General features: G+C 37.1%; 1 protein-coding gene across 10 annotated transcripts in view; it reads right to left on the minus strand.

Annotated features, from left to right (window-relative positions):
• Positions 1 to 505: 505 nt before the first annotated feature.
• The window catches only part of LOC149557050 (digalactosyldiacylglycerol synthase 2, chloroplastic-like), a 102,466-nt gene continuing 75,159 nt past the window's right edge, over positions 506 to 27,812 (minus strand). For 6 of the 10 annotated variants that reach the window (XM_089831719.1, XM_089831721.1, XM_089831716.1 and 3 more), the window contains 2 exons: positions 3,302 to 3,651; positions 2,163 to 3,195 (listed from right to left, as the gene is read on the minus strand). In XM_089831719.1, the coding sequence (XP_089687845.1) occupies positions 2,658 to 3,195; positions 3,302 to 3,651 (888 nt within the window). In that variant the 3' untranslated portion in view covers positions 2,163 to 2,657. Of the gene's footprint in view, positions 1,059 to 2,162; positions 3,196 to 3,301; positions 3,652 to 27,812 lie in introns of those variants that run through there. The other 4 variants (XM_089831720.1, XM_089831717.1, XM_089831725.1 and 1 more) reach the window with 1 other exon arrangement.

The raw sequence follows: 27,812 nt of genomic DNA on the forward strand, positions 1-27,812 counted from the left end.
ATATTCATAAATCTGGTAGAACTAAAAGCGACAAACTATATAAAACGCATGAACAAGCATTAGTGGGAGGATGCACTCAATCTTGTAAATGAGGATATCAGTGGTTGTAGATTGTAAGTTACAATATCAACATAGAATAATAGTTTCAACTATCTATGTTTCAGTATTTTATGCTACTGTGCATGGAAAAAATGTTGACATTCAGCTTTGAAAAAATAAAAAGAAGTTAAGAAACTGTGAGCACCTTGAATATTCAGGAACATATAATACATAAATGGAGTTTACAGTACTCACGCTACTAGATTGATTAGCAACTTGTTTGTGAAGACTTTGTTCCCTCAGAAATTTGACACAAAGGAAAAAGTCTCTAGTCACTGTAATGATAGACTGAACATTCATGAATTCAGCAATCAGATCAATGAATTGCTTCATCTTTCTTATTCATCAGAAAAAAGATTAACAGTCAAACCATGCTAGTCTCACAAAACTGATGCAAACAGAACACTAAAAGGACAATTGCACATTCTCCTTACAATATATGCCATTTGTACATATTTTGAACCATCAGAAAGCATTAACAACCAAGCCATGTTTTTTCCTCACAAAACTGATGCAGACTGAACACTAGAAGGTTGATTGCAAGTTAACTTTACGACATGCCATTCATCAGAAAAGGCTTAACAGTTAATCATGCTTCTCTAGTGAAACGTATGTGAACCAATGACTAAAAGGACAATTATACATTCACCTTACAGTTAATGTTTTTTATATACTCACAATCATCACCAAAAATAGTCAACGTATCAACACAATTAATAGTAAAACATGCACAACCATATTACAGTCAAGTCAATCTCTGTTAATACGTGCATAGTTTCAATCCATTGTTTCATTTGCTCTCCTGTTTATTGGATACAATTTTGGTTGTCAAACTTCCATTCCTCGATGCTTGATTCTGTGAAACTGCTTTGATTATTGGCTACCTCTACCAATTTTAGAAGTAGAATCACAGACTTGTTTCTACAAGTGCTCATACGTGGTATGCTGTGCAGCCTTAACTGCATATAAAAGTGTATTTAGTTAGTCTCAGCTCATCAGATAAGTGTTCGTATGATACTCAAATCTCAAAGAAAAATCGTCAGCTATCTGTAACAATTTTACAAGTGCAACCCCATAGACCTCTTTTTACAAGAGCTCTTACTTGGTATTAGGTGGGGCCTTTACTGCACATACAAATGTGTTTAAGCAAACTTAATCTCAGCTCATCAGATAGAAGTTTGGTGTCCTACAATTATGATGTCTTAAAAGGAAAATTGTTAATAATTATATAGCATACTATGCCACTTTTGTTAGGTTTTTTTAAGTTATACAATTTATCGCTTACGAAATGCAATCCTGCAAAAAAGATGCCAACTGCTTGGCTTAAGTAATGCTTAACATGCCTCCCATATTTCACCCAACTTTGGTCATAACATATTTAATAATTTGAACTTTACATAACAAGTTCAGAGAAACCTCCTAAATAAGTAGATATAGGTTATTTATATTTAATCATAAACGATCGACAAGATACCCTTTTACAGATTATCCTGAAGTTCAAGAAAATTCCAATCAGGCAAATGCCAAGTTTAACCATGCATCTATTTTTGCAATGCAGCATAAGCTATAAAGGCATATTGCTTAATATCTAGATGGTACCCATTATCCTAATTTAACTAAACACTAGGAATATGTTACAGGAGAAGCATTTTAAGTAAATATTGTTAGCAATAGGAATGAGATTCTTGCTTGCCACAAAACCTGGTATTTTAATCTTAACCAAATTTGCAACTGCACATATTTTGATTTTATAGAGACCAAGATTTGTATTACGAGCAAAGTTTAAATGAGAATTTTGGTATTATTTGGTTAGATCAAGCAAAAGTCTATTTTCCTTGCTTACAATATCTTTAGAATTCAATTACAGATCTATAGAGGCTTGGCAATTGAAGATCAAATAAACAGTTAGATGAGTAAGCTTTCTTCCTTTTCCTTTTATTTGAGTCAGAAACAACTGAGGATAATCATATTGTTAGAAAAAAGAGGTATAGTTCTACAGATATATATAAAAGCTGTCACTTGTTGAGACACCACACACATGAGGAGGAACTTTTGAAGGAATATGAAAAAGAAAAACATTACATAATCTCCATAAATGACCAAGGCAGATCAAAGTGACTTGAAAACATTGTTATTTACAATAGAAAGAATCAAAATGGCGGACAATATCTAAAAGAAGCATGAGGATGCAATTAAAAATACAATTACATAGGATTGTAAAAGCCTAGGAGCTGGTGACGGAGAATGTGATTCTCCGAGTACACTTATTTTCCTTAATAGAAAAAACATAAAGATGTGGGAATGCCACTAAGCAATGCCTAGAAAATCCCTCAACTGATAGATATTATTATCCATGCACTTGCAGGTTATGGAAATTGCTAAGGTAACCTACAGCCTGTACACTAGTCACAATTATGCAACCCCCGCACATTCACATACAATTTAGCTTCAATTTTACTAAACCATTTACAACTAGAAATGTTCAATCACAATAAAGACGCTCCTAGATTGATTATAGCAGTAATAAGAAACACGAAAAATCCTAGAAATACAGAGTACTACCACCTATACAAAGGTCGTGGCACATAAGGTGAAGTTATACCCAAGTCCTTGCACTGATCTTCATCTGGGTGTATTGTACCAGGGATGGCACCAGATGCAATCCTGGCAGGTTCAATGCCAGAAACAATATAATGTGTAAATGCAAATCCATCATCAACACACCGCTTCAATTTACTCATTGACATTGACAATGGCATTGTTCTTTTTCGTCTAGAAGAGACCAATGGTAAGGATTCATCATTCCTGCCATGGGAATCATCCAACTCGGAACAGTGTATGAATCGATCTGTTGCAGCTTCCCATGATAAAACATGTTGCTGATCACTTGTCAGTGGCAAAGGTTCACTGGATAGAGCCTGCTTTACCTTCTCAACAAATTGGTGTGAGTCTTTGTAAGTAAGACAATTTGGAAATGATTTAAAGAACTCATTAGATGGGTGATCTGCACAGACAACTATTTTTCCCATGGCCAGAGCTTCAGCTGTAGTTGTGCAAACTACATCAGTAGTGCTAGGATTGATAAACACCTTGTACCTGTAAGACCAAGAATGGGAAGGTGTCAAATTAGTAAACCGACTGCATTTAAGTTTTTAACAATAATACAATGAGACTGAGATGAAGTGAATCTACATAACCACACCCGTGAAGTGATTCATCTGCATGATCAATTCCTGGATTAAAATTTATAGCCAACCCTAGTTTGTGAGCTGCTTCTTGGACTTCCTTTGAGTCTTCTCCATTTCCAAAGACATCAACTTGCAATCCCTCCAGGTGGTTTTTGTGTATAGCTAAGAGATCCAATAGTTCTCTATAGCCTTTACTCCACACCATCTTCCCAATGTAGTATGCTCCCTTGGGAAAGACTTTAAGCCCATGTTGTATCTCAGTAGCCTTTCTCTGGCCAATCTCAAGAAATTTGGGGTTGACACCATGTACATTGCAGACTATGGAGTTTGGAAGTTCTTGCGTAGCCGCTGATAGTCGTATGACCTGCAAACATTACAATGAATTGCAATGATAATGTATCTTCAGGAGAAAGATCAAATTTCAAGCAAGCTATTCTTTTCTATCCATATTTTATCACCAAATTCATTAATCACCATAAATTACCAAGATAGGGGCTGAGGACAGGTTTGCCAAAAAATATTTAAATATCAGGTTTGGGATAATGCCAGAATATAAAAAACAAGTGATACGACAAAGAAATCAAATATACGATGGATTTAGAAATAAAATTCCAATCCTTTAGAATAATCTATGAACACTTAAAGGCCACATGCACGCTGCTTACAAATATTGAAATGCATTAAATGTCCAAAAACAAGCTGATTCAGAGGCTCTCAAAAAAGATTTCAGTTAAATATATGAAGCCTCCATAGGTAAATGTAGAAATAGCTACATTTCTGTTATCTCCCTTACTGGCAAATGGGGGAAATGCCTCCAATCGCACCCTTTTATAGCACTAGGAGGCCATATTAAATTCCAGACCTACATTTTTTAACCTAAAGCATACACCAACAAATGAGTACTCATCTACATCAATCAACAGGCTCTCACTCCTCAACATATTCAAGTCTCTGCATGCGACATACATGACCAATTGCAGTTCATGCAATGAATTTGGGCGATGATGGAACTTGCATGTATTGTTTATCAACTCACCTACCCAATTGATAAGGCCCACTGGCTATGCATTCTAATTCATACAGTGCATTAGTTCACAGCCATGTGTCATCAAAGGTCTCTAGTGGTTTGTCTTTCATTTTCATAGGAATAAAAACATATTATGTATGTTAGAGACTTGGTAACCTTTGTATGTTATTTGCATAATAGAGATCTTTGTGTCTGACGCCACTTTTAAACCAACTTGTAACAGCCATTTAAAATAATTAAATGTCATTTGTTTTTAAATATAATTTACAGTTACGTTTTAACAACTTAAATTTAACTATTTTCATTTTTTACCACCCCCATTGACCATTGGGAAAAATAAAGGAAATATGTAACGTCCCAACCTATTCCTGGGACACTGACAAACTGAAGAACTGATGATAGCCTGCCGGTTTCCTGTATCAATATTTGTTGGGTTTGACTTATGTTATCTTTAAGAACTAGACAGAAAGTTGCAGAAGCAGTTTTGTGAATTTGTTTTAAAAAGCTATAATTGATAACAATGGAATGCAAAGTTTCTTGCAAGATAAACAGTTGTGAAATAACAACAAATAATATGCTAGTAAGGAGGTTGAGTCACTACTTGAAAGCTTCAGATTACTCTTTAGACTCCAATTGCAAGATTTACTAATAAGAGAAAGACCTTAAAGGTCTTATAATTCAACTTAAAGAATGGCCGAAAGTTATCTCTTGAAGACCTAATGGACTCCCAACCAGCTGTCTTGTAGGTCTGACATACTAAGCTAACAGCCACTTAGGTTACTTGGAAAATTATTTGCACAATCTTTAAACCTGCCTTTTCTTTGATCTGAAAACTATTCCAATCACCTGTGTTGTCCAAGGCACCACGGAAGGGCAGAAATAATGCTCCAAAAACCAGGTCATTTCTCCTCGAAAACTTGTAATGTCCCCAAATTCTGGCATGACGAATTAGTTGAATTAATTATTTTAAGGTTGTCCCAAATAATGAAATATTGAAAGGACGCCTTTATTTTAATTGATTTGACTAATAAGTGACAACTTAAATAATAAAATATTATCATAAACCACTTTAATTATTTAATTTATCCCTCTTATTCTAGAAGCCACATTATGAGACTGAAAGTTCAAGAAGGCTCATCAGATTGATTGCAATTAATTTTGATAGGTTCAGAGTATTATTGAAACTGTCTGACGCAAACCTTTGCTAGATTAATCAAAGAGCTGGACAAAACCCTAGTACTTCTTCCTAGAAGTGGATTCGTGATGGAATACACACTTGTACCAAATTCATAAGGTTCACTGCTATTGCTTTAGAAATAAATATGTAAATGGATTTAAAGTTGATTATTGTTTGAAATCTTTTGGCTGAAAAAAATAAAGATTGATTCTGAATATTCTATTTGGAGAAATATTCATAATGGGGCCAATACAAATGAGAGCCATTTTATTATGAGAGATGATACTTTTTTGGAATCTTTATTTTTGTTGTTACCATGGAACTTATTGAACCCCTTGCAAACATCAATATTTGAGATTCATATATTTTGAAACTTGTGAATGGTTGTATATGGGTCAATTAGTAAATAATATTGTCATTTCTGAGAATATATCCAAGAGGAAATCTGTTCCTATTGTGGCACTCCTAATACTGGTGACTGTTATAGAATTGAATATTCAGATGGCTCTATCGAGATAGTAAGGTTCTAGCTGCAGTTGCTTAACACTCTGAGTAATTTTCAAATATTGATACTGATATCTGTCATCTTTCACCATGGGCGATTATTAATATGAAATGGAGGCTTGATATATTTTCTGGTAAAGATTAAAGTAAGCCGACTCAATGAAGAGCAATTAGCTGAGGGTCCTTCTAGTGCTATCAGATAATCGAACTTGCCATCCTATTGGTAATAATCTCAGACACCGATTCTCTACCAGAACATCCAGATTCTGATGAGGATGCATTACTCGCTGGTGCTTTTGGATGCTGCCCGGATGCATCCGGATGCAGCAGAGAGCATCCACAGGCCAGACAACTGTCATACAAGAAACTGTCATCCAATACAGATAATGCTGCTGATAGCATCATGGCACGTGGTGCATCTAGCACAAGTGGAACCATTTTTGGTTCAAATGATCTTGAACTTGCAATTCTTGCAGTTGGAGTTGATGAGAATGTGGATTTTTCCTGAGAATCCTTAGGATTCTAAATGACTGAATATGATTAGTGAACCTTGATTTTTGACTCTTGATTGATCAACATTGAGTCATGAACTAAGTTTAGATTTTGTAATTAAAATTGGATCGGAATCTTGAACTTGAGTAATTAACTAGTTAGTTTTTCAATTTGTATATTTGTGTATGTGAAATTTGAAGTCGAACTATCAATGGTGAAGTATCATACTATGGAATGGTTTATTTTTGTATATTTCTTGCATTTCTTTGCACACATATATAAATAAATATATATATAGATGCATCCAAAATAAAAATAGAAAAACATCCTCATCGGCAACTTATGTAAATAATCAAAGGATTGTCAATTTTGGAAAAGATCTACCTTTCATTGATTGCATGGATTGGCATCCAAGGCTACATTACATGACTCTTTGGGCAAAGGAACAATATTGTAAGATAGCTCATGATCTATTTGCAAAAGGAGTTTGCAAAAATTTGTATGATACAATTTCAGCAGTCACGTATCAGCCTTTATAAAAATGCTCAATCAATATTGAAAAATACTGAATATAAATTCACAGGTCTGAATTAGAACTACTGATATTTGATCCCCAAGAGGCAGAACATTTATTGATTTCAACAATCTATCTCTTGTGATCGGTCATCTCATATATTGCAATCAAGAGGCATATAAGGGGCGGTTGTGACTGTTCAACTACATATCTGTTTGAAGAGACACAAAGGCATAAATTTAATTAGTCAACAAACAAACTATCAAGAGACCCTATGGTTATGGGGCATGATTAATTGCTAAGACAATTTCAACATTAAAGCCTCCGATCTAAATATAGAGGATCGTAACTCGATCTTAGATGATTGTCATTCAATCGATTTTGATCAAGGATTTATTGGCCAATACAAGAGATAGATACAATCTGATCGCTCAGATTTTCATGCTTAGTTTGATAATGATAATATCAGTTCAATACAAGGACGATCTCGGCAAAGATAATTTTGATGTCTATACATTTATGTGTGTATGCATGTATATCAGTTCACATGCACACACATGCATACAACTGCCATGCTGGTATATCCTTGAATTCTGACCGACGCTATCATATCTTAACACTCCCTCTTAGCTAGGGAAGATAACTAAGTATGAACTAGTTTAGATATCACCTAACACATGATATCAAGGAGTATATAGAACATCAAGTCACATGACATTCGTATATCCTAGTTGTGATATGTGCACTGACATCACATCGCATGATGTCTACCATAACATATCATGGCATGTCCAAGGATATTACGTCACATAATATCCACCATGATATTCTCATTAAGAACTTATTGATACACAACCGATATCAAGTCAGCGTGATATCTATCAATAAGTCCAAGAGATATTAACTATCAAGACATTTCCATGAATATCAAGTCAACATGATATTTGTCATGATAGTGAACAATGTAAAGTTGTCACCTTATAATGTTGAATACAAGTGTACATTATCTGAAAGATCGTCACCTTTCAATAATGTACACAGGGGGGCCCATAAAGTCATGGAGTCACACATGACACAAGAGTTTACATAGAACCACCACAGATTGTCTCACATGGTGTTGTCATGGCGTCACACGCATGACATCCACCATAAACCATATTAGAGGGTGGATCCATCACAACTACCCAAGAGAGTGGAACACGGGTTCCACATTAAGCTTCTCTCTTACAAAAAAGAATCCAAAAAGGTATATTTCAAGAAATCACTAAGACTAAGACTCCCTCTCAGCAACAGCTTCATTCTTCACAACTACAAATGGACAAACTTTATTTTGGTAGGAGACTTGGTGAGAATATCAGCCATTTGTTCTTTTAGTGATAATGTACCTTGTCTAGAAACCATCTCCATGGTCTACTCCCTCTAAATCAATGTGATCTAAGATCAACTTGGCAAATCTTACAGCAACTCTCTCTATTATAAAGGCATACCTTGATTTTAGTAGCATGAATGAAATGTTAGGCTCCCTCTTCATATAGAAGGATACTCATAATCTCAATCATCAAAGATATTCACTTCAAGAGCCTCACTTTAGCATGATTTATTAGTTTTAATGATCACAACATTGTTCACACTTGAGCTCCTTCCCGTACAAGAATGTATTCGTCTTATTATATCAGAGATTCATGCTAAAGTGACTCCCTTCTGAATCTCCAAGTTCATGCATCAACCTTCTGACTTCTAAGTTTACCTCTAACAAGACTCTCTCGTTATAGAAGGATACTCATAATTCTAATCATAGAAGATATCTAGATCCTATAGTCTCTAGCATGAGGATGAGATGACTAATGAAAACTTCTTTACTATCATAAGATTGAGTCCTACACACTATTTGGTAGCATGCTTAATGTACCAATCTTCTTTTCGTACAAGAACATCCATTAATACTGGCTTTACATCTTCACCAATATATGTCAAAGTAGGATTGATTTGTCTCTGCTCCAACTGCTTTTGGTCTAAATCGTGAGGCTGAATTTGCCCCATTCACCAGAAATGCCCATTCTCCTTCACACTCCCCTGCTCTCAGATCTATTCATAAGATCCTAATGAAACTTTATTCTTCCGCATTGTGAAAAAACTTCACACCCAAACATCCAAACATGTACTCTTCAGGTCTCAAGAACATAACCAAGTTTCTATGTGCAACGTAACGATTTTGTAAATGACATAAATGTTCAAGTTCTGATATATCCTAATCATCATTTGAACAATAGTGGGAATCCAACAAGGACTCTCTCCAAACTCATATTAAACACATCATATACTGTCAATTGCTTCATACACATCCAATCATCACCAAAGACTCAGTAAACAAGTCTAATGTCACTTACAGTCATTGACATTTCTGAATATGGCACTGAGAAGACAAGGGCAGGTGTAATAAACAATTCAATCTCTTATAACTCCATTGATGCAACGCCCAAAAAAAATTGGAAATGGTTGACAACTCCAAGGCGTGGGCACTACCTGGACCTCCTGAATACTGCTAGGAAAGGAATGGCGAGTCTGAAAATGGAGTGGCATGGCTTTGCAAGGGTTTCCGAATTGCCATTAAGGAATCACTTTAGTCTCAAGTCGGGCCACAATTTCTTTCTGGCAATAATCTGCCCAATCCAGCACGGCCCCAGATCACCATAACTGGAGGCAACAATTAGTCTCTATGCAGTGATGCAACCACATCATTTGCAGCAGCCACCAGCATTTGATACTTCTCAACGTGGACATTGTTAAATTTTCTGGCAGGCTCCTTATTAGTAAATAAGAAAATTGTCTCTGATACCATGTTAAAAATTCTCAATCAGTATTGAAAAATACTCAATATAAATTCACAGGTCTGAATTAGAAGTAGTGGTATTCGATCCCCAAGAGGCAGAACATTTATTGATTTCGATGATCTATCTCTTGTGATCAGTCATCTTATATATTGCAATCAAAAGGCATATAAGGGGCGGTTGTGACTGTTCAACTACATATCTCTTTGAAGAGACACCAAGGCATAAACTTAATTAGTCAACAAACAAATTATCAAGAGACCCTATGGTTATGGGGCATGATTATTTGCTAAGCCAATTTCAACATTAAAGCCTCCGATCTGAATATAGAGGATCATAACTCAATCCCATATTATTTTCGTTCAATCAATCTTGATCAGGGATTTATTGGCCGATACAAGAGATGGATACAATCTGATCACTTAGATTTTCATGCTTAGTTTGATAATGATAATATCAGTTCAATGCACGGATGATCCCGGCAAGATAATTGTAATGTCTATCCATATGTGTGGGTATGCATGTATATCAGTTCACATGGTGAACTGGTATACATAAATGCACACACGTGCATACAGTTGCCATGCTGGTATATTCTTGAATTGTGACCGACACTATCATATCTTAACAAGCCTAGAAGTGACAAAAGTTCCAAACTAGCCATTGAAGAAAAGCATATTGAAGATATCACTTTAGTAGGTGATTGGAAAACAAGTATTGAGCCAGTGCTTGAGAAAGAAACTAAAGAGACAGCAAATAGAGAGGAACTAGACTCAATGAGCATGCAAGTTGCAGGGTATCCCAAAAAAAGCATGAAACAAATGAGAATAGAGAAGATCTGTTTCACATGTTAGAAGACCTGGACACCTCATCATAATCGTGGGGTTAGTGAGGAAGATAAGTAGATCTATAGCAGCAAAGTAGATGGAGAAACTGAAATGCATAAGAAGAGTAAAGAGATGAAACCAGAAGGAACATCCTTGAAAGAAGAAAAACTCACAAGTTGCCATTGACAAGAGGATGGAAAAGGAAGAGGAACCAAGTACTTGTGACTTGCAGCGTACACATGATCATGAGAAAGATGTTATTGATTGCACAAGATTCTAGGCGAGAAGCTTGGAGGTAGAGCTATCCTATGAGGCTGATCACACTAGTATATATGATGGGCATATTGATAGTCCATATGAAGATGTCTTCCAATCAGCCAACAATAATGACCACATCTTATGTAAGTGCTGATGCTTATGTTGGTTCGGGATAATGGTCCCTACATATGGTGCAGGTCCTGCTTGGTATGGATCTACTTTTGATCACATTGTTGTTCCCACTTCACCTACATAGTTGGGCATGAAGGATGGCATTGATGATGTTAATATTAACCTCAAAAACAAACTGAATTTAGTATTGCATGATGCTGATCATAAATCAGAAAGTTTGTATGGGGTTGATAGGTCTCAGAAGTCATATCATTTAACAGCACAGTTGAAGGTAAATTAGACCAGATTATTGCAGCCATTAAACATTTTGATGACGCACATAAGCTAATGGAAAATGTTGTTGGAGGCCTTCACGGATGAATGTGGACTTTGGAGAACTTTTCTTTTTGATTCATGGCCACTTAAAGAAGCCTTAATGGTAATGAAAACAAATTACATACAACTACTTTCCGATAGAAATCACCTTCTTGTGCAGCTTGGTCAGATCTATTTTGATGCACTGAAAGGGAAAGAAGAGGAGGTAGATAAACTTGATGAGCTTAAGTTTACCCAAGATTCTTTGAAGAGTACTCAGATGGCCCTTCAAGAATTAAAAAATTCAGATTTATGAACTTTGTGAAGGATTGAGCTTGGCTCAAGCATCACCCAGAGCAGAAATTTAATCTTCTATGGCTGCCATAACAGAGGATGAGAGTGGCACCCATGCTATAAAGGGAGAACCTCTTATGATGGTAGAGTACGAGGAGCTTTCAGATTTGTGTGGGCTTGAGGACAGGAATGATTTTAGAATTACTACACAGTTTGCATCATGGAGATCATCAATCACCTTTGAGGGAGCTCCAATTGAGCATACCCCTCATGGATATAGATACAAAAGAGGTGTTTGGAAATGTTGAAAAATTGACGCAAGGTATGACATCATAGTTACACCGCCCTAGGGGACAGGGGATGATGGAACAAAGCAACAAGTTTCTGGGACGGGGGGACAGAGGGGCCTAATTTGGGGATGGCAAGGCAACGGTAGGGGGATGGTGGCGGGGGACAGAGGATGTTGTATATACTATACATATGGTACTTATAAAGCTACTTATAAAAATATGTATGGCAATATAAGATATAAAGATACAAAGAGTAAAGACTTGAACATTGCATTGAATTGGAACATCGAACATTGAACATAAATAATCAAATCAACAAATAGTCAACATCGAGATGTTCCCCATCCTCGGCGGAGGTGGTGGAATTTGGTGGTGTCGCTGGGGACGGGGGGACAGACTTCCGAAGTCCCCAATGCATCCCTGTCTTTGGGACGTCGGGCAAAAAGTGGGGGGATGTGTCTCTATGTTACTATCTATGACATCTATAATAATTTTTACAACAGAAGATCTAATCATGAGATAGAACCCATGTCACATGAAGGTAATAATGTTGCATCTTCCAATTTTGGCACTCAAGTTGAGGGTGTCAAACATGAGGTATACCTTGTGGATTCAAGAGACAAATTTTTTGTATACCATATGATGGAAGATATTAAGAGGACTCAAATAAGGTGTAGAGAATTAGTTGAACCTTTTGTCATACATAATGGGTTTGACGAGATATCTCTTCTAAATGTTCACTTGGTAGAACCTTCATCTTTCAAACTAGCTTATGATGGAATACAAATGAATGGTGGCATTGTTGATTCAAATCTGTTTGAGCATGAAGACACTATTGGAGCAGTTATTGATACACTATTTCCTCAAAATGCATATCGGACTATTCTACTATTGAGGTATGAGGTAGACATGGTTATTGTTCGTCCTACTAAGTGGCAATTAATTATAGAAACTGGTTGGAGGAGGCTGTAATGATTTGTTACCATATACGACTCACAAACAATCTTTTCTCATACAATTTGGCAGTCAGATGGAATACGTACGATGATCTGGACGCTAGTATGGCTGAGATGAGATGGTGTACAGATGTTACTTTGCCAACGTACAGACAATGGGGAGGCGGCATGGTTCAAGCTATATGGTATGGTGGGGAGTAGAAGATATCGTATGATGACATGGGAAAGGGTCGTACAGTATACTTATGTTGGCTGTACAGTATACTTATGCTGGTTGTACGACAGGCTATGGAGGCTATACGGGAGATTATGCAGGCCATACAGTAAGCTATGGGTGTCGTACGGAAGGTTATGTGGGCAGTACAATGAACAATGAATGTAGTATAGTTAGCAAGGGAGCTAGTACGGGGAACTAGGAGGCCATACAGTGGTAGAGTTGCAATACGGAGTTACATTGAAGGTTACCAATCGGGATGAAGTATATATGGAAGATAGTTATGCACCCTAAACTATTAAGACTGAACTTATCATATGAAAACCAAACAAGAAGAAGATTTCAACATGAATATCTTTCAATAATTATATGCCGAAAGATGATGCTCCAATGTGCCAGATCCGAGCGAAGTGTTACAGGCGACGGAATAGGGTAAGGGTTGAATCCCACCAAAACTAGAATAGCCAAGTAGAGAAGATCTTTCACTTCCGAAATGACAAACAATAGAGAATCCCAATTGGAATTCGCAATACAAAGAAATAATCCAAAATGCATACCTAATGACTACCTACAAGCCGTGCTTAAATACCGTCAGGGAAATCTTTCCAAAAATGTACAAAGATAGCCGACGGCGACACAAACTATGGAAACAAAACAAAAATGGGTCCGAGATATATTAAATCAATTGGCTCATTAACAATAGTTTGATTAATGATTTATTTTATAATGGGAACATTATAGTCCTCCCGTCCCAAATTTTTCTTGTCCTCAAGCAAATGCAATGTCAGGTGCTGGAGAATGCGCTCGCCCTCCCACATCCCGTCATCCAATAGCAAGTGTTTCTAATGCACCAAATATTCCTTCACCATGCGGTTTCGCAGGGTCTTCTCACATACTTCGATGATCTCGGTTGGTTCCAATATGAGCTTTCCTTCTTTATTGAGCGGCGAAAGCTCTATGGCTACTATGGCGTTCTGCCCCACGACCTTCTTCAGGCATGAAACATGAAAGATTTTATGAATATAGCTTCCCTCCAGAAGTTCTAGCTTGTAAGCGACTTCACCAATGCTATGAACTATGCGATAGGGGCCATAAAATCGTGGCTTCAATTTTCCTTTTCCCTTTTCCTTTGATGAGGATTGTCAACATGGCTGGAGCCTAAGATAAACCAAGTCCCCTACTTCGAAACTCCTCTCCATTCGGTGTCTATCGGCGTACATCTTTTGTTGATTCTGTGCCCACTGTAAGTTTTCCTTCAGGTATCGTAGGATGTCATATCCCTCTTGAAGCCAATCTCTCGCCCTTCGTGCGCGACTGTCTCCTAGCACTGTATCGATGAAGGAGAGGAGTTCATACTCGTACAGAGCTTTGAATGGTGTCATCCCAATGGACATGTGATACGTGGTATTGTAACAATATTCTCCTAGACGTATCCACTTGACCCATTCCCAATGTTGTGCCTAAACATAGTTTCGAAGGTAACTTTCGAGCCACTTGTTCACAATCTTCGTTTGTTCGTCTGTTTGAGGGTGGTAACTAGTACTTGGTGACAATTCTATCCCTACCAATCGAAACAATTATGTCCAGAAGATACTAATGAATCGACCATCCTGATCACTTATAATGTTTCGACGTAACCCGTGCAAATGAAAGACTTCTCTAAAAAATAGATCGACAACTTGTGCGGCCTGAAAATCTGAGGGGATGGCAAAGAAATGTGTGTACTTTGTCAATCTATCAACCACCACAAAAATACAATCCTTTCCATTCACCTTGGGAAGCCTCATTATGAAATCCATTGAGATACTTTCCCACTTATGTTCTGAAATTGGCAGAGGTTGCAGTAACCCGGTAGGTAGAGTATGTTCGGATTTGTTCTGCTGGCAGACTGCACACTCTTTTACATACTACAATACGTTTCCTTTAAGTCCTTTCCATGAAAACCTCTCCTGGAGACTTCTATAAGTTTTGAGGAAGCCCAGGTGTCCTGCCAAGGGTGAGTTGTGTACCTCCAAGATTTTCTGCTTCAATTTGGATTCCGACACTAAAAATATCCGATTCTTATAGTAGATGATGTCACCCACCACTTTGTACCGATCATCTTGGGTGTTTCCATCCATTAATTCACAGGCAAATGTGTTTTTGGAATATTCTACCAACAAATGTGCCTTCCACTCAACTAAAATCTGGTTTAGTGAGCAAATGGCGATTTTCCTGGACAAGGCATCTGCAACCACATTGCTCTTTCCTTTCACATATTCAATGTCAAAATCAAAAACCTGAACCTTGCCTACCCATTTTTGTTGCCTTTCATTCAAGTCCCGTTGCTCTAGAAAATATCTCAAACTATTGTGATCCGTACGAACGACAAACTTGGGCCCCACCAGATATTGCCGAAACTTGGTTAGTGCATGTACGATATCAACCATTTCTTTGTCGTAGATGGAATATAAGTGTTCCATTTGTGTAAGTTTCCTACTCTCATAAGCTATGGGGTGTCTATCTTGCATCAATATTGCGCCAATGCCTTCCCCAAATGCGTCGCACTCCAGAATGAACAGTCGAGTGAAATCAGGTAATGCAAGTACGGGACGAGTGCTCATTGCCTCTTTCAGCTTATCAAAAGTGAGTTGTGCCTTTTCATTCCATTGGAAAGACCCCTTCCTTGTCAGATCCGTTAAGGGTGCGCTGAGCTGGGAGAATCCTTTAATGAACCTCTGATAATAACTGCACAGTCCGAAAAACCCTCACAAATCCGTGAGTGGTTTTTGGGGAGGCCAATCAAGGATAAACTAAATCTTCTCCAGATGAACTTGAACTCCATATTTATTGACATGCCCCAAGTACAATATTTCTATCATACCGAATTCACACTTGGATTTCTTGGCGAACAAAGACTGCTCCTTCATGATCGTTAGGACTTCATCTAGATGCTTCAAGTGCTCCTCCCATGTCTTGCTATAAATAAGATCATCAAAAAATACCAATAAGTACTTATGCAATTGTTTGTTGAAGATGCGATTCATGCATGATTGGAATGTAGCAGGCGCATTTGTTAATCCGAACGACTAACCTGTAACTCATAATGCTGACAATGAAAGGCTGTCTTTTCCACGTCTTCTTCCCTAATGCAGATCTGATGGTATCCGTAATGAAGATCTATTTTCAAAAAATAGACTGCACCATGTAATTCATCCAGCACCTCGTCTATCCTTGGAATGGGATATCTATTCTTTATTTTTTTTTGTTCAACGCACGGTAGTCCACACACATCCACATCGTCCTGTCCTTTTTGACCAAAACCACTAATGACACCAAGGGGTTGGAACTAGGATGGATCCATCCTTTCTCTAGGAGTTCTTGAATTGTCTTTTTGATCTCATCTTTGAATTTCTTGGGATGGCGGTAAGGTGTGGTTATGACCGGCTTGGCTCCTGCTTCTAGCTCAATAGCGTGTTCAAACCCCCAATGAGGCAGTATGCCAGGAGGAATGTCTATAAAAACTTTATCATGTTTACTTAAAATATTCTGGAGATCATCATCCTGGGGAGGTGTCTGATGCCCTTTTATATGTTCTGTCGAAACAAAACAATGTACAGCCCAAGCAACATCATTACACCGAAAAATTGCCTCCATCCGATGCGTAGAAACTTCCTTCAGACCTTTATTTTCCATTCTACGGAGAACAACCTTCTTTCCATCGACAACAAAAGTGAAATCCATCCGTTTGAAGCTCTGAGTGTATTCATCAAGTGTCTCCATCCACTGTATGCCCAAAATAACCTCCATGTCATCAAGGTCCACTATGAAGAAATCCTTAGTCACTATGTGATTCACCATTGTGATACTTAGCTGAGGAACAAGGTGTGTAGGGCAAAAGAGTCCCTCCGACAACCTTGACCTAAAATCATGCGTGCGTCTCCGTAGGTAGACCTCTTCACTTTACCAAAGATGAGTTTATGAAGTTTAGAGTGGCTCCGCTATCGAGCATCACCATAACCCTTTGTCGTTGAAGGGTTCCCCGTGCATGATAAACCATGCACCTTAGGCTATTGGCTAAAGTGATAGTTCCTCTGCACCATACCAATGCTGCAATTCTTTCTGTGCGGTTCAAACTAACCATGTTGGTGTTGTCGTGATGTTGGTTGTCTTAGGTGGGTATCTCTTCCTGTTCGCCCTCATCATCAGACACAACCTCAATATAGTGGATCTTTCCTTTTCCGAGGCATCTATGCCCAAGCTCCCACGGTCCTTTGCAATTGAAACATAGTTTCTTCCTTCGGAGCTCCTGTCTAGTCGCTTCATCCAATGACGGCTTCTTGGGTTGAAGTTTATTATCTTTGTCCCTCAGAAACACTAGCGGTTTGGAATGTGAGTAAATTCGCAAGGATGATGCTGATGATAATGCCATACTCTGTGCCTTCTTAATGGCCTCTGACACGGTGGTAGCATTGAACCCCTTTACCCAACCTTTCAGTGGTTCTGTCAGTCCGTCCATGAAGAGCACTACCTGTCTTCTTTCAAAAATGTCTGTGACAAAAACAGAGTTTTTGAAATTCCGCAATGTACTGGTCAATCGATCTAGTTTGTCTCAGCTATGCCAAATCTTTTAAATTGAGTTCTAGATCTTTACCATCAAATCGATCTATCAATCTCTCAATGAATTCCGCGTAAGTATTTACTTGATCATGCCCCAGTGTGATGGTGTTGTGATGCCACCATTCATGCACAACTCCCTCCAAGTACAATGCCGTAAATTTAATTGCTTCTTCTTTTGGCATGGGATTAAACTTGAAGTAAGTATAAGCCTTCATTACCCACGCTTGCATAGATATGGATCTGGATCCATCAAATGGCGACAAATTTACTCTACTCAACTTCCTTTTGAGATCATCATTTAAATATCCTCTGTTTCCGCCCCCTGAGTATCTCATTCTTAGATCAAACGACCTTTGAAGGATATATCTTCCTCAAAATTCGCCTTCTTCCAATCTTCCCTCAGTTGTTCTTGCATTTCTTCAAAGGTTGGTTGTTTCCCTCCGTGTGGTCAAAAAGACGGCATGGAAGGTCAAGAGTGCACTGGATGAGGGTTTGCTTTACCCGATATTGAGTCCGCACTATGTCCATTTTGTTCACCAGATATTTTATTATCTGCCAACTTCTTAAGAGTTTCTTCCATGAGTCGTTGAGTATTATTAATCTATGCCTGATTCCTCACAAGCTCCCTTATTAGTGCCACGAGTTCGACAGTTGTGGGTTCTAGTTCGGTAGCCATTCTATCAACAGAATGGGTTCTTCTTCTCTTCCGGCTATAAACTCTCATTCACTGTCCACAGGTTGATAGGATCGAAGCTCTAATACCACTGAAATGATCTGTTACCGTATACGACTCATAAACAATCTCTTCTCAGACAATTTCGCAATTAGATAGAATACGTATGGTGATCTGGAGGCTAGTACGGCTGAGTTGAGATGGTGTACGGATGTTACTTTGCCAACGTACTGACAGTGGGGAGGCTATACAGTGTGGTTGGGAGCAAGAGAAGTGTCATACGATGACATAGGAAAGGGTCGTACGGTATACTTATGTTGGTCGTACGGTAGGCTATGGAGGTCATACAGGAGATTATGCAGGCTATACAGTAAGCTATGGGTGTCGTATGGAAGGTTATGTGGGTAGTACAGTGAACAATGAATGCAGTACAGTGAGCAAGGGAGCTAGTTTGGTAAACTAGGAGGCTGTACAGTGGTAGAGTTGCAGAACGAAGTTACAATGAAGGTTGCCAGTCGCAAATGAAGTATGGATGGAAGATAGTTATGCACCCTAAACTATTAAGCTTGAACTTATAATACAAAAACCAAACAAGAAGAAGATTTGAACATAAATATCTTTCAATAATTATATGCCGAAAGATGATGCTCCGATGTGCCGGATCTGAGAAAAGTGTTATAGGTGACGAAATAGGGTGAAGGTTGAATCCCACCAAAACCGAAATAGCCAAGTAGGAAAGATCTTTCACTTCTGAAATGGCGAACAACAAAGAATCCCAACTGGAATTCATAGTACAAAGAAATAATCCAAAATGCATACCTAATGACTACCTACAAGTCGTGCTTAAATACCCGTCAGGGAAAACTTTCCAAGGGTGAAGCCAACGATGACACAAACTATGGAAACAAAACAAAAATGGGTCTGAGATATATTAAATCAACCAGCCCATTAACAATAGTTTGAATAATGATTTATTTCATAATGGGAACATTATAGAGGCAGAGGGATTTGTTGTTAGGATTAACCTCAAACAGAAATAACAGTTACATGCAAATATAACCGATACAAGGAAATAGTAGATCGTATAAAAGAGAACACAAGACACCATGATTTAACTTGTTTCACCCAATCCCTGGGCTACGACCATCAACAAGTCCAATATTATTATTTAGTGATTACAATCTGTAATCCCTTACAGATCAATACTGCCGCAAGAACTAATTTTTGCATCACGCATTATGAAAATCCCTAACCCTAAGCCCTTTTATACAAGCTTTTTTCCGCTTACAAAATTAGGGCTAGAATAATATAAAAATAGTAGCTAACGCCTTTTACAATATAAGGTCATTTTTTGGCTTCGGGGGCGTTGCCCCCAAAAACCCCCACAAGGTCGTTGCTCCTCGACCCCACCCTGTATTGCGACAAGGAGTGCACCTGGGGCGCTGCTCCAAGACCCCGTCTTGGAGGCACTACCCCCAAACCCCTTCAAAAATAATCTAGAGGGAAACCGCATCGAATAAACCTCTGAGTCTGATTAGGCTCCACATCACAACAATCTCCCACTTGGAGACTAATCAAACTCCACAACAATAACATTTGTATCATCCTTTCCATGAAAGTGATTGTCATAATGTTGACCTCCCTCATTTGACCTTAGAGGTACTTGTGGCTTCAACTAGAGTGAGGTTCTCAATTGGATTGAGGATGTTCTCATTCATGGTAGCAGCAAATGGCAGGTTGACATATTATACATGTGGGGTGATTTGGGATCCTCGAATCCACATGATTGTTGCACTATTTTTCATGGAGCATGATGAGTTGCTTCACAACTCCGAGCATGGTGATGTTCATATCAGAGTAGTGCAGCGGATGGGTTGAACAATATTTTGGAGATTGATGTAGGATCCATGCATTTGGTTTCAGCATTGAAGTGTTGATTGCTCTGAGGGCAAGCAATCTCTAGGTAGGACTATAATGTCCCCAAATTTTGGCATGATGAATTAATTAAATTAATTATTTTAAGATTGTCCCAAATAAATGAAATATTAAAAGGATGACTTTATTTTAATCGCATAAGCAACTCAAATAAATTTATAAAATATTATTACAAGTCACTTTGATTAAATTATCCAGCCTTATCCAGAAGCCACATGATGAGATGGAAAGTTCTAGAAGACTCATCAAATTGATTATAAAAGAGGGTTTGCAATTCATTTTGATACATTCAAATGTTCATAAAAATTGATATTGGATTCAATTCCTTCTTGGAAGAGCTTTTAAGGACGAAAATTGGAAAATAGAGAATTGGAAGAAAATCTAAGTTCTTTGCTGGGAGGTGGAGCTAATACGAGTTCACCCTTGAGCTTAATTGCAAACGTTGAGAAGTCTTCATCAAAAGACAAATTTTGTAAGATTTTGGATTTGATTTATAAATTTATAGAGATTTTTCCAGGAAGTAATAATATTAACAAATGGCATTATGTTCTTGAGGTTAATAATTGTTGGCTGATACATGCGTTGAGCATTTGGAAATTCCCTAATATTTATGGCCAAGTGAACTATAATATGAAGACATAATATTCAATAGGACTCGATCTACATGGATGGTCTGAGAAAGATTTTAAGCTACTGTACTCATATTTTTATTCTCAAAAAATATCATTCCAAGTGATAATTTAATGTGGGATCGCGCTCTTTGTCTTGCAAATTGAAGAGAGGTCTTATGAAGCATGTGATAATATTGTGAGCATTAATGTGGGACGATTAAATATTATTCTGAAGTGTTGGGCCAATTAAATGTAGAGTTTGTCGATCATTTTCGAGGGAAATTTATTTGAAAACCATAAAATTGTTGTATATTGTAAGTTCCCATAAATATATTGCTCTACATGCCTATGTCTACCACAGGTATTATCTCTGCAAGATGAGATGACATTTCAAAGTTCACAAGTGTCCAATGCTCTTATAACAGGTAGAAACGTTGTGGTTGAGTGTTATTGGAGCACAACAGATGTTTGGACGGGTGTTCCCTTTGAGGAAAGACAATTAATCTCTTTGTGGTTAAATGATTTTCTATCATCTTTGACCACATAGTATCTGCTGGGTCAAATCCTCTTGCTTTGGTTGACGAAAACCTTGTACTCACTGAAGAGGAATATAATAATTAAGGTGCACAAATATAAGTTCCTTTACAGTTCATAGTACCTTGTAATTCTCTAGACTGATTAATGGGTCTTGTTTTGGTCCCTTAGACCGTTGATCTCGTGGACGTCATTAAAAATCTTTCATTTCTAAGTTCAAGAAATGCATGAGTTGTGCCCACAATTCTATTGAAACCTTGGTTCTATTGTCTGAAGGATTTACCATTTTGATTGCTTGGATTGAGAATTAAATTTTCAGCCAATTGTCTGTAAAAATGAAAGTAAAACCACTTTTATTGCAAATGTGGGTGTGTTATCAGTAAGAGACTTTGTAGTTCTAGTAATCCCAAGAAAATTATTTGACAGAATGTTAGCAGACTTTGGGTTCAATAGAGACCATTTGGAATTTGTATTATATTGATTTGAACTATATGAACCATAGTTGCAGAACTCAGCAAGTCTCAAGCTGAGCCAGGGATCTAGAGTCCTATCAGAGTTTGGGCTTGGTTTCAGTGGAGTCCTGCACAGCCCTGCCACTACTTGCCGAGTTCATGGGTTCTCCTAACTCTGTGAGTCCCACAGGCAGGACTCTATCGTGACCAGTAGAGCTAAAAAGTAAAAAATATTAAAATTAACTATTTCTATTAACCTTTATTTGCTTATTTCTCTTCTTTAAGACCTAAAAAGGTCATTCTATCATTTGCAAACAGATATAAGAGAGAAGAAAGGCTTGAGAGAAGAATATTGGGGTTTTAGAAAATAGTTTAGAAGGTCAATTGGGTCTCATATATTGGTAGTTTATTGTTTGTACAAGTTTGTAGCTTGCATTCACACATTGAGAGGAACTAAAAGAGGCATTTGGAGGAGACCTCTACAAGTTTGAGTTGGATTTATTCATTTTGGGAGCAAATTTGAAGAGGTGAGTTACATTTTTGTGTTGTTTTCTGAACTTTTATATTCATATTTCCATCTTGTTTACTTTTGTTTCAGTATTAGATTTCTTCCTTTTTATGTTGATGAAAAACTTTATAAGTAAGAAGCCCTAGTGTTTAGTTTTTGTTATTGTAGATGCTTTTTTTTTTTTTTAATGATATATATTGCAGCAGCATAACTTCTCAGCATGAGGATAGTTAATCTAGGCTTCCATTTAAGGCTTGGAAACATGCCATCCCTGACCCAAAAAAAAGTAATTATATGTTGAAATTATGGTGTTGAATATATTGGGGAAGGCATTAACAGATTGAAATATCACCTTGCAAATGTATCAAGGCATGATGCTAAACCATCCAAAGGAGTATCCAATGATGTTATACATAATGTGCAAGCTCATTTAGAGGAATACGATGAGAAAAAAGAAGCAACAAGAAAATATAAGATAAGTTATCAATGTCCAACAAGAGGCCTAAAAGACGGCCAACAAAAGCGTAGAAACTCAACAAATAACCGTAGCCCCAAATGGTGCCTAGAAAAAGACAAACAACAAAAACAATTGGGACAGGGATACTACCAAGAAGGGATATCGCATGGGGGGATGCCACGGGCCCTTGATCTATTATAGGTTCTAAAGAAGATTCAGCCTCAATTGCTACTAGCTCACTAGTGGGCCCAACAACTAGATAAGCATCATATATAACTAAATCTCCACCTCGAACCATTACTGCTACCCAATCAGTGTTAGTTGTTTAGGATCTAGATTGAGTTTCATCAACTAAGGAAAAGCCCAACAAACAAGGTACACTGATCAATCGGAAAAAAGTCTCGAATAAACTAAAATGCTGTAGAATGGAAGGTCCCATGACACCTTTGAGAACCCCTAGAAGTTGTAGTAGAAGAAGAGAGCCATTGTTGAGTAGAGGATCTCCGAGGCCTCACAATCTTGTGAGAGGAAGAAATGGTAAACTTAGGTGGAGGGACCTCTTCAAGTCATCATTCTGTCCATTACCTCCATCTAGTAATGGTATTGCAAGTGTGATCAGTGGGCCTCGGATTCGTAAGAAGAAATCCACACTAGATTGCATTCTTGTTCCACGCATGACTTTGGGTGCCCAACCATCGCTTGAGAGCATGAGATGGAATAAGGAGAAGCATGAGGCTATAAAAATGACAGTTAGGGATTTTTAGTCCTACAACAGCCTACCATTTAACGAGTTTTGCTACAACTACTCAAGAATATGCTAAATTGGTTATTCTATTTTTTTATGTTGAAAGTCAAACTTAATTGTATACTTATTTAGTTTATTTAATTTGTTTGTCTCCTTATTGGAAAATTGCAATAAATGTTGTTAATATTTGTGGTATGAGGTTCAAAGCCTCTAATGATGAGGAGCTAAAAGGTCCTATTTTGAACTAAAAGGTGGCTGCTGTAAAAGTCACAATTGACGAGCAGTGTGAGATATGGACAAAGGGTTGCACCATCATGATTGATGGTTGGACTGACAAAAGATGTAGAACACTACTGAATTTTCTTGTCTCCTCCTTAGGTAGTTGTAAAACTTGTAAATACTACTAGTAAACTATCAACTTGGTGATTAAGTTTAATTAATTATAAATAATTTATAAACCTTGTGCTCATTTGAGCAACAACATAAGACTTACAAGCATACCGAGCTCCTTAGGAGCAACCCCAATAGAAAGTCACAACTTAGAATTCCACAAAGATGTCCCTCTTCGGGTTTGAACCAAGGTCCCAACAAAGAGAACTCATTAATTCAACCAACTAATTAAGTTTTAAAATTTTGATTGTACTAAATTTATTTTTTTCTTCAGGTGCCATAGTGTTTTTGAAACAAAATGATGCTTTAAGAAAAACAAAAAATGTTGAGTATCTTTGTGAGGTTAATCTCCACAATTATTGCATTATTTGATGTTAATTGACTAAATCATGCATGAAAAAAGTTTTTAATCATTAATAATCTTTCGATTTCTTGGTTTTTCAATTTGTCAAGTCCGAGTCTAAATCAAAAAGAAACTTGTCAAATCCATGGCGAGCTTGAGCCTTGTAACTATGGTATGAACATCAAGGGCCTTTTACAAGAATGCTTGGTATCAATTATTTAACAACAATCATCGCATTGAATTTCAATTACAATCAAATACAAAATAGATATTGACTTGTAACACTGCTATTTCTCCTTTATGGCAACTATTCGACAAAATTACAAAGATAGAAAAAGTGGAAATTTAAGCCAATATCCTTTGGGGATATCACAAAACTTACACTCAAAGGATGAGTTGTACGACTCGTTGAGGGCTTCTATTTTGTTGGTAAAGTTCACTCACACACCTAAAAAGTTACATAGAAAGGAGACAAAACCTCGACGCACTCTCAATAAGGCTGACTCAACTCGGTACTCAGCAAAGAATTAGTAGGACTCAACAAAATACGAACTTTAGTGAGTCTTACCTAGAGAGAATTCTTAGAGAGTCTCTGTGTTACATCTCAATTTTGGAGCCATTTGAATTGTTCATATAGCCGTTGAGGTTTCATGTGAAGTCAGTTGACAAGTAAAATTAGTTACAATCATGAGAAATGTTAAGAGGGTTAATCGTTATAATTTCATATAAATTTGGAATGCTAGTCAACCATTATGATGTTATTTTAATGCTATTTTGGAAAGTTGGCTATTCATCATAAATTTACAAGATGTGAAAAGGTGATTAGCTGTTATGATAGCTTATGATTAATAATGTGTTATGGTAATTGTTATTATATTTAGGAATATGATATAATTGTGGAGAAATTGCTTGTAGGAGCACGTCAAGGGGTGGCAGCATTGTCAGAAAAGAATTGGGCACAAGGGCACCACAATCATTGGGAAAATAAGTACGAATCTTGAACCACCATGGCTAAGGGTAAACGACTAAGCAAGCAAGAGTGTACGTTGGACAATACCATGAGCTACTTGGTCAATTTTTACAATAGAAGAAATATTAAACATTTAATATCATAAGAAGAACTATTACCTCTCTCTTATTTTGAGACAATGGAAGTGATCAACATTATAAACTTCACACATATATATATATATATATGATGCCACCATGATACTCTGGTGATATCTATGAATTGTACTTATATGTGTGTGTGTGTGTGTGTGTATATATATATATGGTTAAAGAGAATATAATGATAGAAATAAATTATACGTACTCTCAAAATTACACACACGTATAGATATATGTATATATAGGTGCAATTATAGGTAGAATTAAATAGTATGATGACATTATATATATATACACACACACACACACACACACACATTTGTTTTGAACCATGGAAAAAATATAATCTTTATGTTTAATAATAACTCAATGGCTACCTCCATATCGACATCCATCTTTTAATTTTGGTTCTTGAATTTATGAAGCTATTCTTGTAACCAATGTCTTCCTTTGTAACTAAGCACAAAAGGACATATATTCCCCGCGGCTGTAGGAGGAATGGAAAACACCACTCACCTTGAAGATATGCAATAGCACTATCACCTTGATAATAAGCAATATCTCTTAAGCAAGACTTTAGTAATTTCCTTTCTTTCTCTTTATTGGCGTCTTGCACTGAGTATCAAGCTACGCGAGTGAAGGCATACCTCAAGGAACTATTTCTGCAAGCAGATTGATATTGTCTGCAAGTCATGGATCATTCACGTTCATTTCTTTTTCCCCGCCATATTTCTTTTCAATGCAAATAAGTATCTATTGCTATCGGGTAGAAGATAGCCATGTTGTAGTCTATAACACAAATAAACCGCAACCATGGTTCAACATAGTAATGACTGATAAGTACCAAGCTTTGTTGTTTTGCTTATATCTAGTTCTCCGCTTTATGCATATTGATTCAAGAACCATAGGGATGGAACATAGTCCTCTTAAACACGTTCATTGATGTATTATGCATGAAGTATTCTGTGTATAAAAATTGATTCCATTTCTATGATATTCTAACTTATTCACTGGTATTTGTTATATACCAGCTTTGGTAAGAATCAGCAAGTATTCAAGCAAACCATATGTTTAAGGTCTCATCATTAACAACAGTCTCCTAGGATGCACCTAAGGCTAGTGAAGCCATGTGAATGGGTGAAGAGGAGAGGATCCTACAAGGGAAAAACAAACCATGATCAGTTTCTCAGCTGCATGAACATCTTAAAAAGAAATTGTTAAAATCCAAGTCAGCTCATGATAGTCCAAGTATACTCAGTTGTCAAGTCGAGAGGTGGAATTAAGTACCAAGATGCTCAGTGGCTGGAGAAGGCGTTCCATGTCTATTCTGGGTAGGGAGGCTCTTTCTCTGATGAGATTATGTGGGGATATTTTTAAGGGTCTGTGGTTGGGAGGTTAAACCCCTAACAATGTTTCCCCTCTTCACAAGATTGTCAAGACATGCACCAGACAAAGATAAGTTATGCATTCAAACATTTGTTGGTAACAGGTATTTAACTTTTATGATCTTTTTACAAGTAGAAGATATGATGGATTGATTTATATCATTGATTCAGTTATTTCTTTTAACGAAAGCATATTTCTTGTCAATATAATTGATAACCAGTTAGATTGATTGATCTTCCAACTGAACATGAAATATATCTATATGCAAGAGATAGGTTTATCTGATGGATTACTATTTCGATCTTTCATTGATGTGAATAGTGGATATGAGCGTATCTTCTAACAATATGTTACTGCCATAGTTAGCAAAAGAAAGAAAAGGGATGATATAGTGGGTATTTGATGCCCTAAATGATATTGTGGTATTTGATGCCCTAAATGATACAGTGGTATTTGATGCCCTAGATGATATAATGGTATTTGATGGTATTTGTCATTACGATAAAGTGGTATAGCTATTTGTTCCCTAAGCAGTATATATATGGACTCACCTAGGTGTAGAAGCATCTCTAGACGGATTTTGGTTTTGAATTCTACACGATGTAAATTTTAAATTCCTTGTTAAATTCATTGATGATGTCTTCAATAGTTAGTTATGATATGCATTTAAATTGGTAATAACCGTTGATCTTTTTCACATGAACATAACTATTATAACTGCCTTCTCATAAATAAAAATTAGTAACTATATTGTCTAAGATATGCCAGTTGTTAGTTAATACTCGAAAAAAGTGGATGTAGCATATGGTATCAAAGCTATTTCAACACTGAACCTTGGGCCCAACATTGTTTTAGAGAAACTGATAATGTAATGTTGAATGACATATATATTGCATAACTGAATATTTTACAATGTAAGCTAGAAAAAAAATCACATCGGAGATCATCCAGAATAACCAAGAAAAGTTGAGATGA

The sequence above is a fragment of the Cupressus sempervirens genome, chromosome 5, assembly GCF_028749045.1.
Source record: "Cupressus sempervirens isolate cs-2001-9-10 chromosome 5, ASM2874904v1, whole genome shotgun sequence".
Classification (NCBI taxonomy): domain Eukaryota; kingdom Viridiplantae; phylum Streptophyta; class Pinopsida; order Cupressales; family Cupressaceae; genus Cupressus; species Cupressus sempervirens.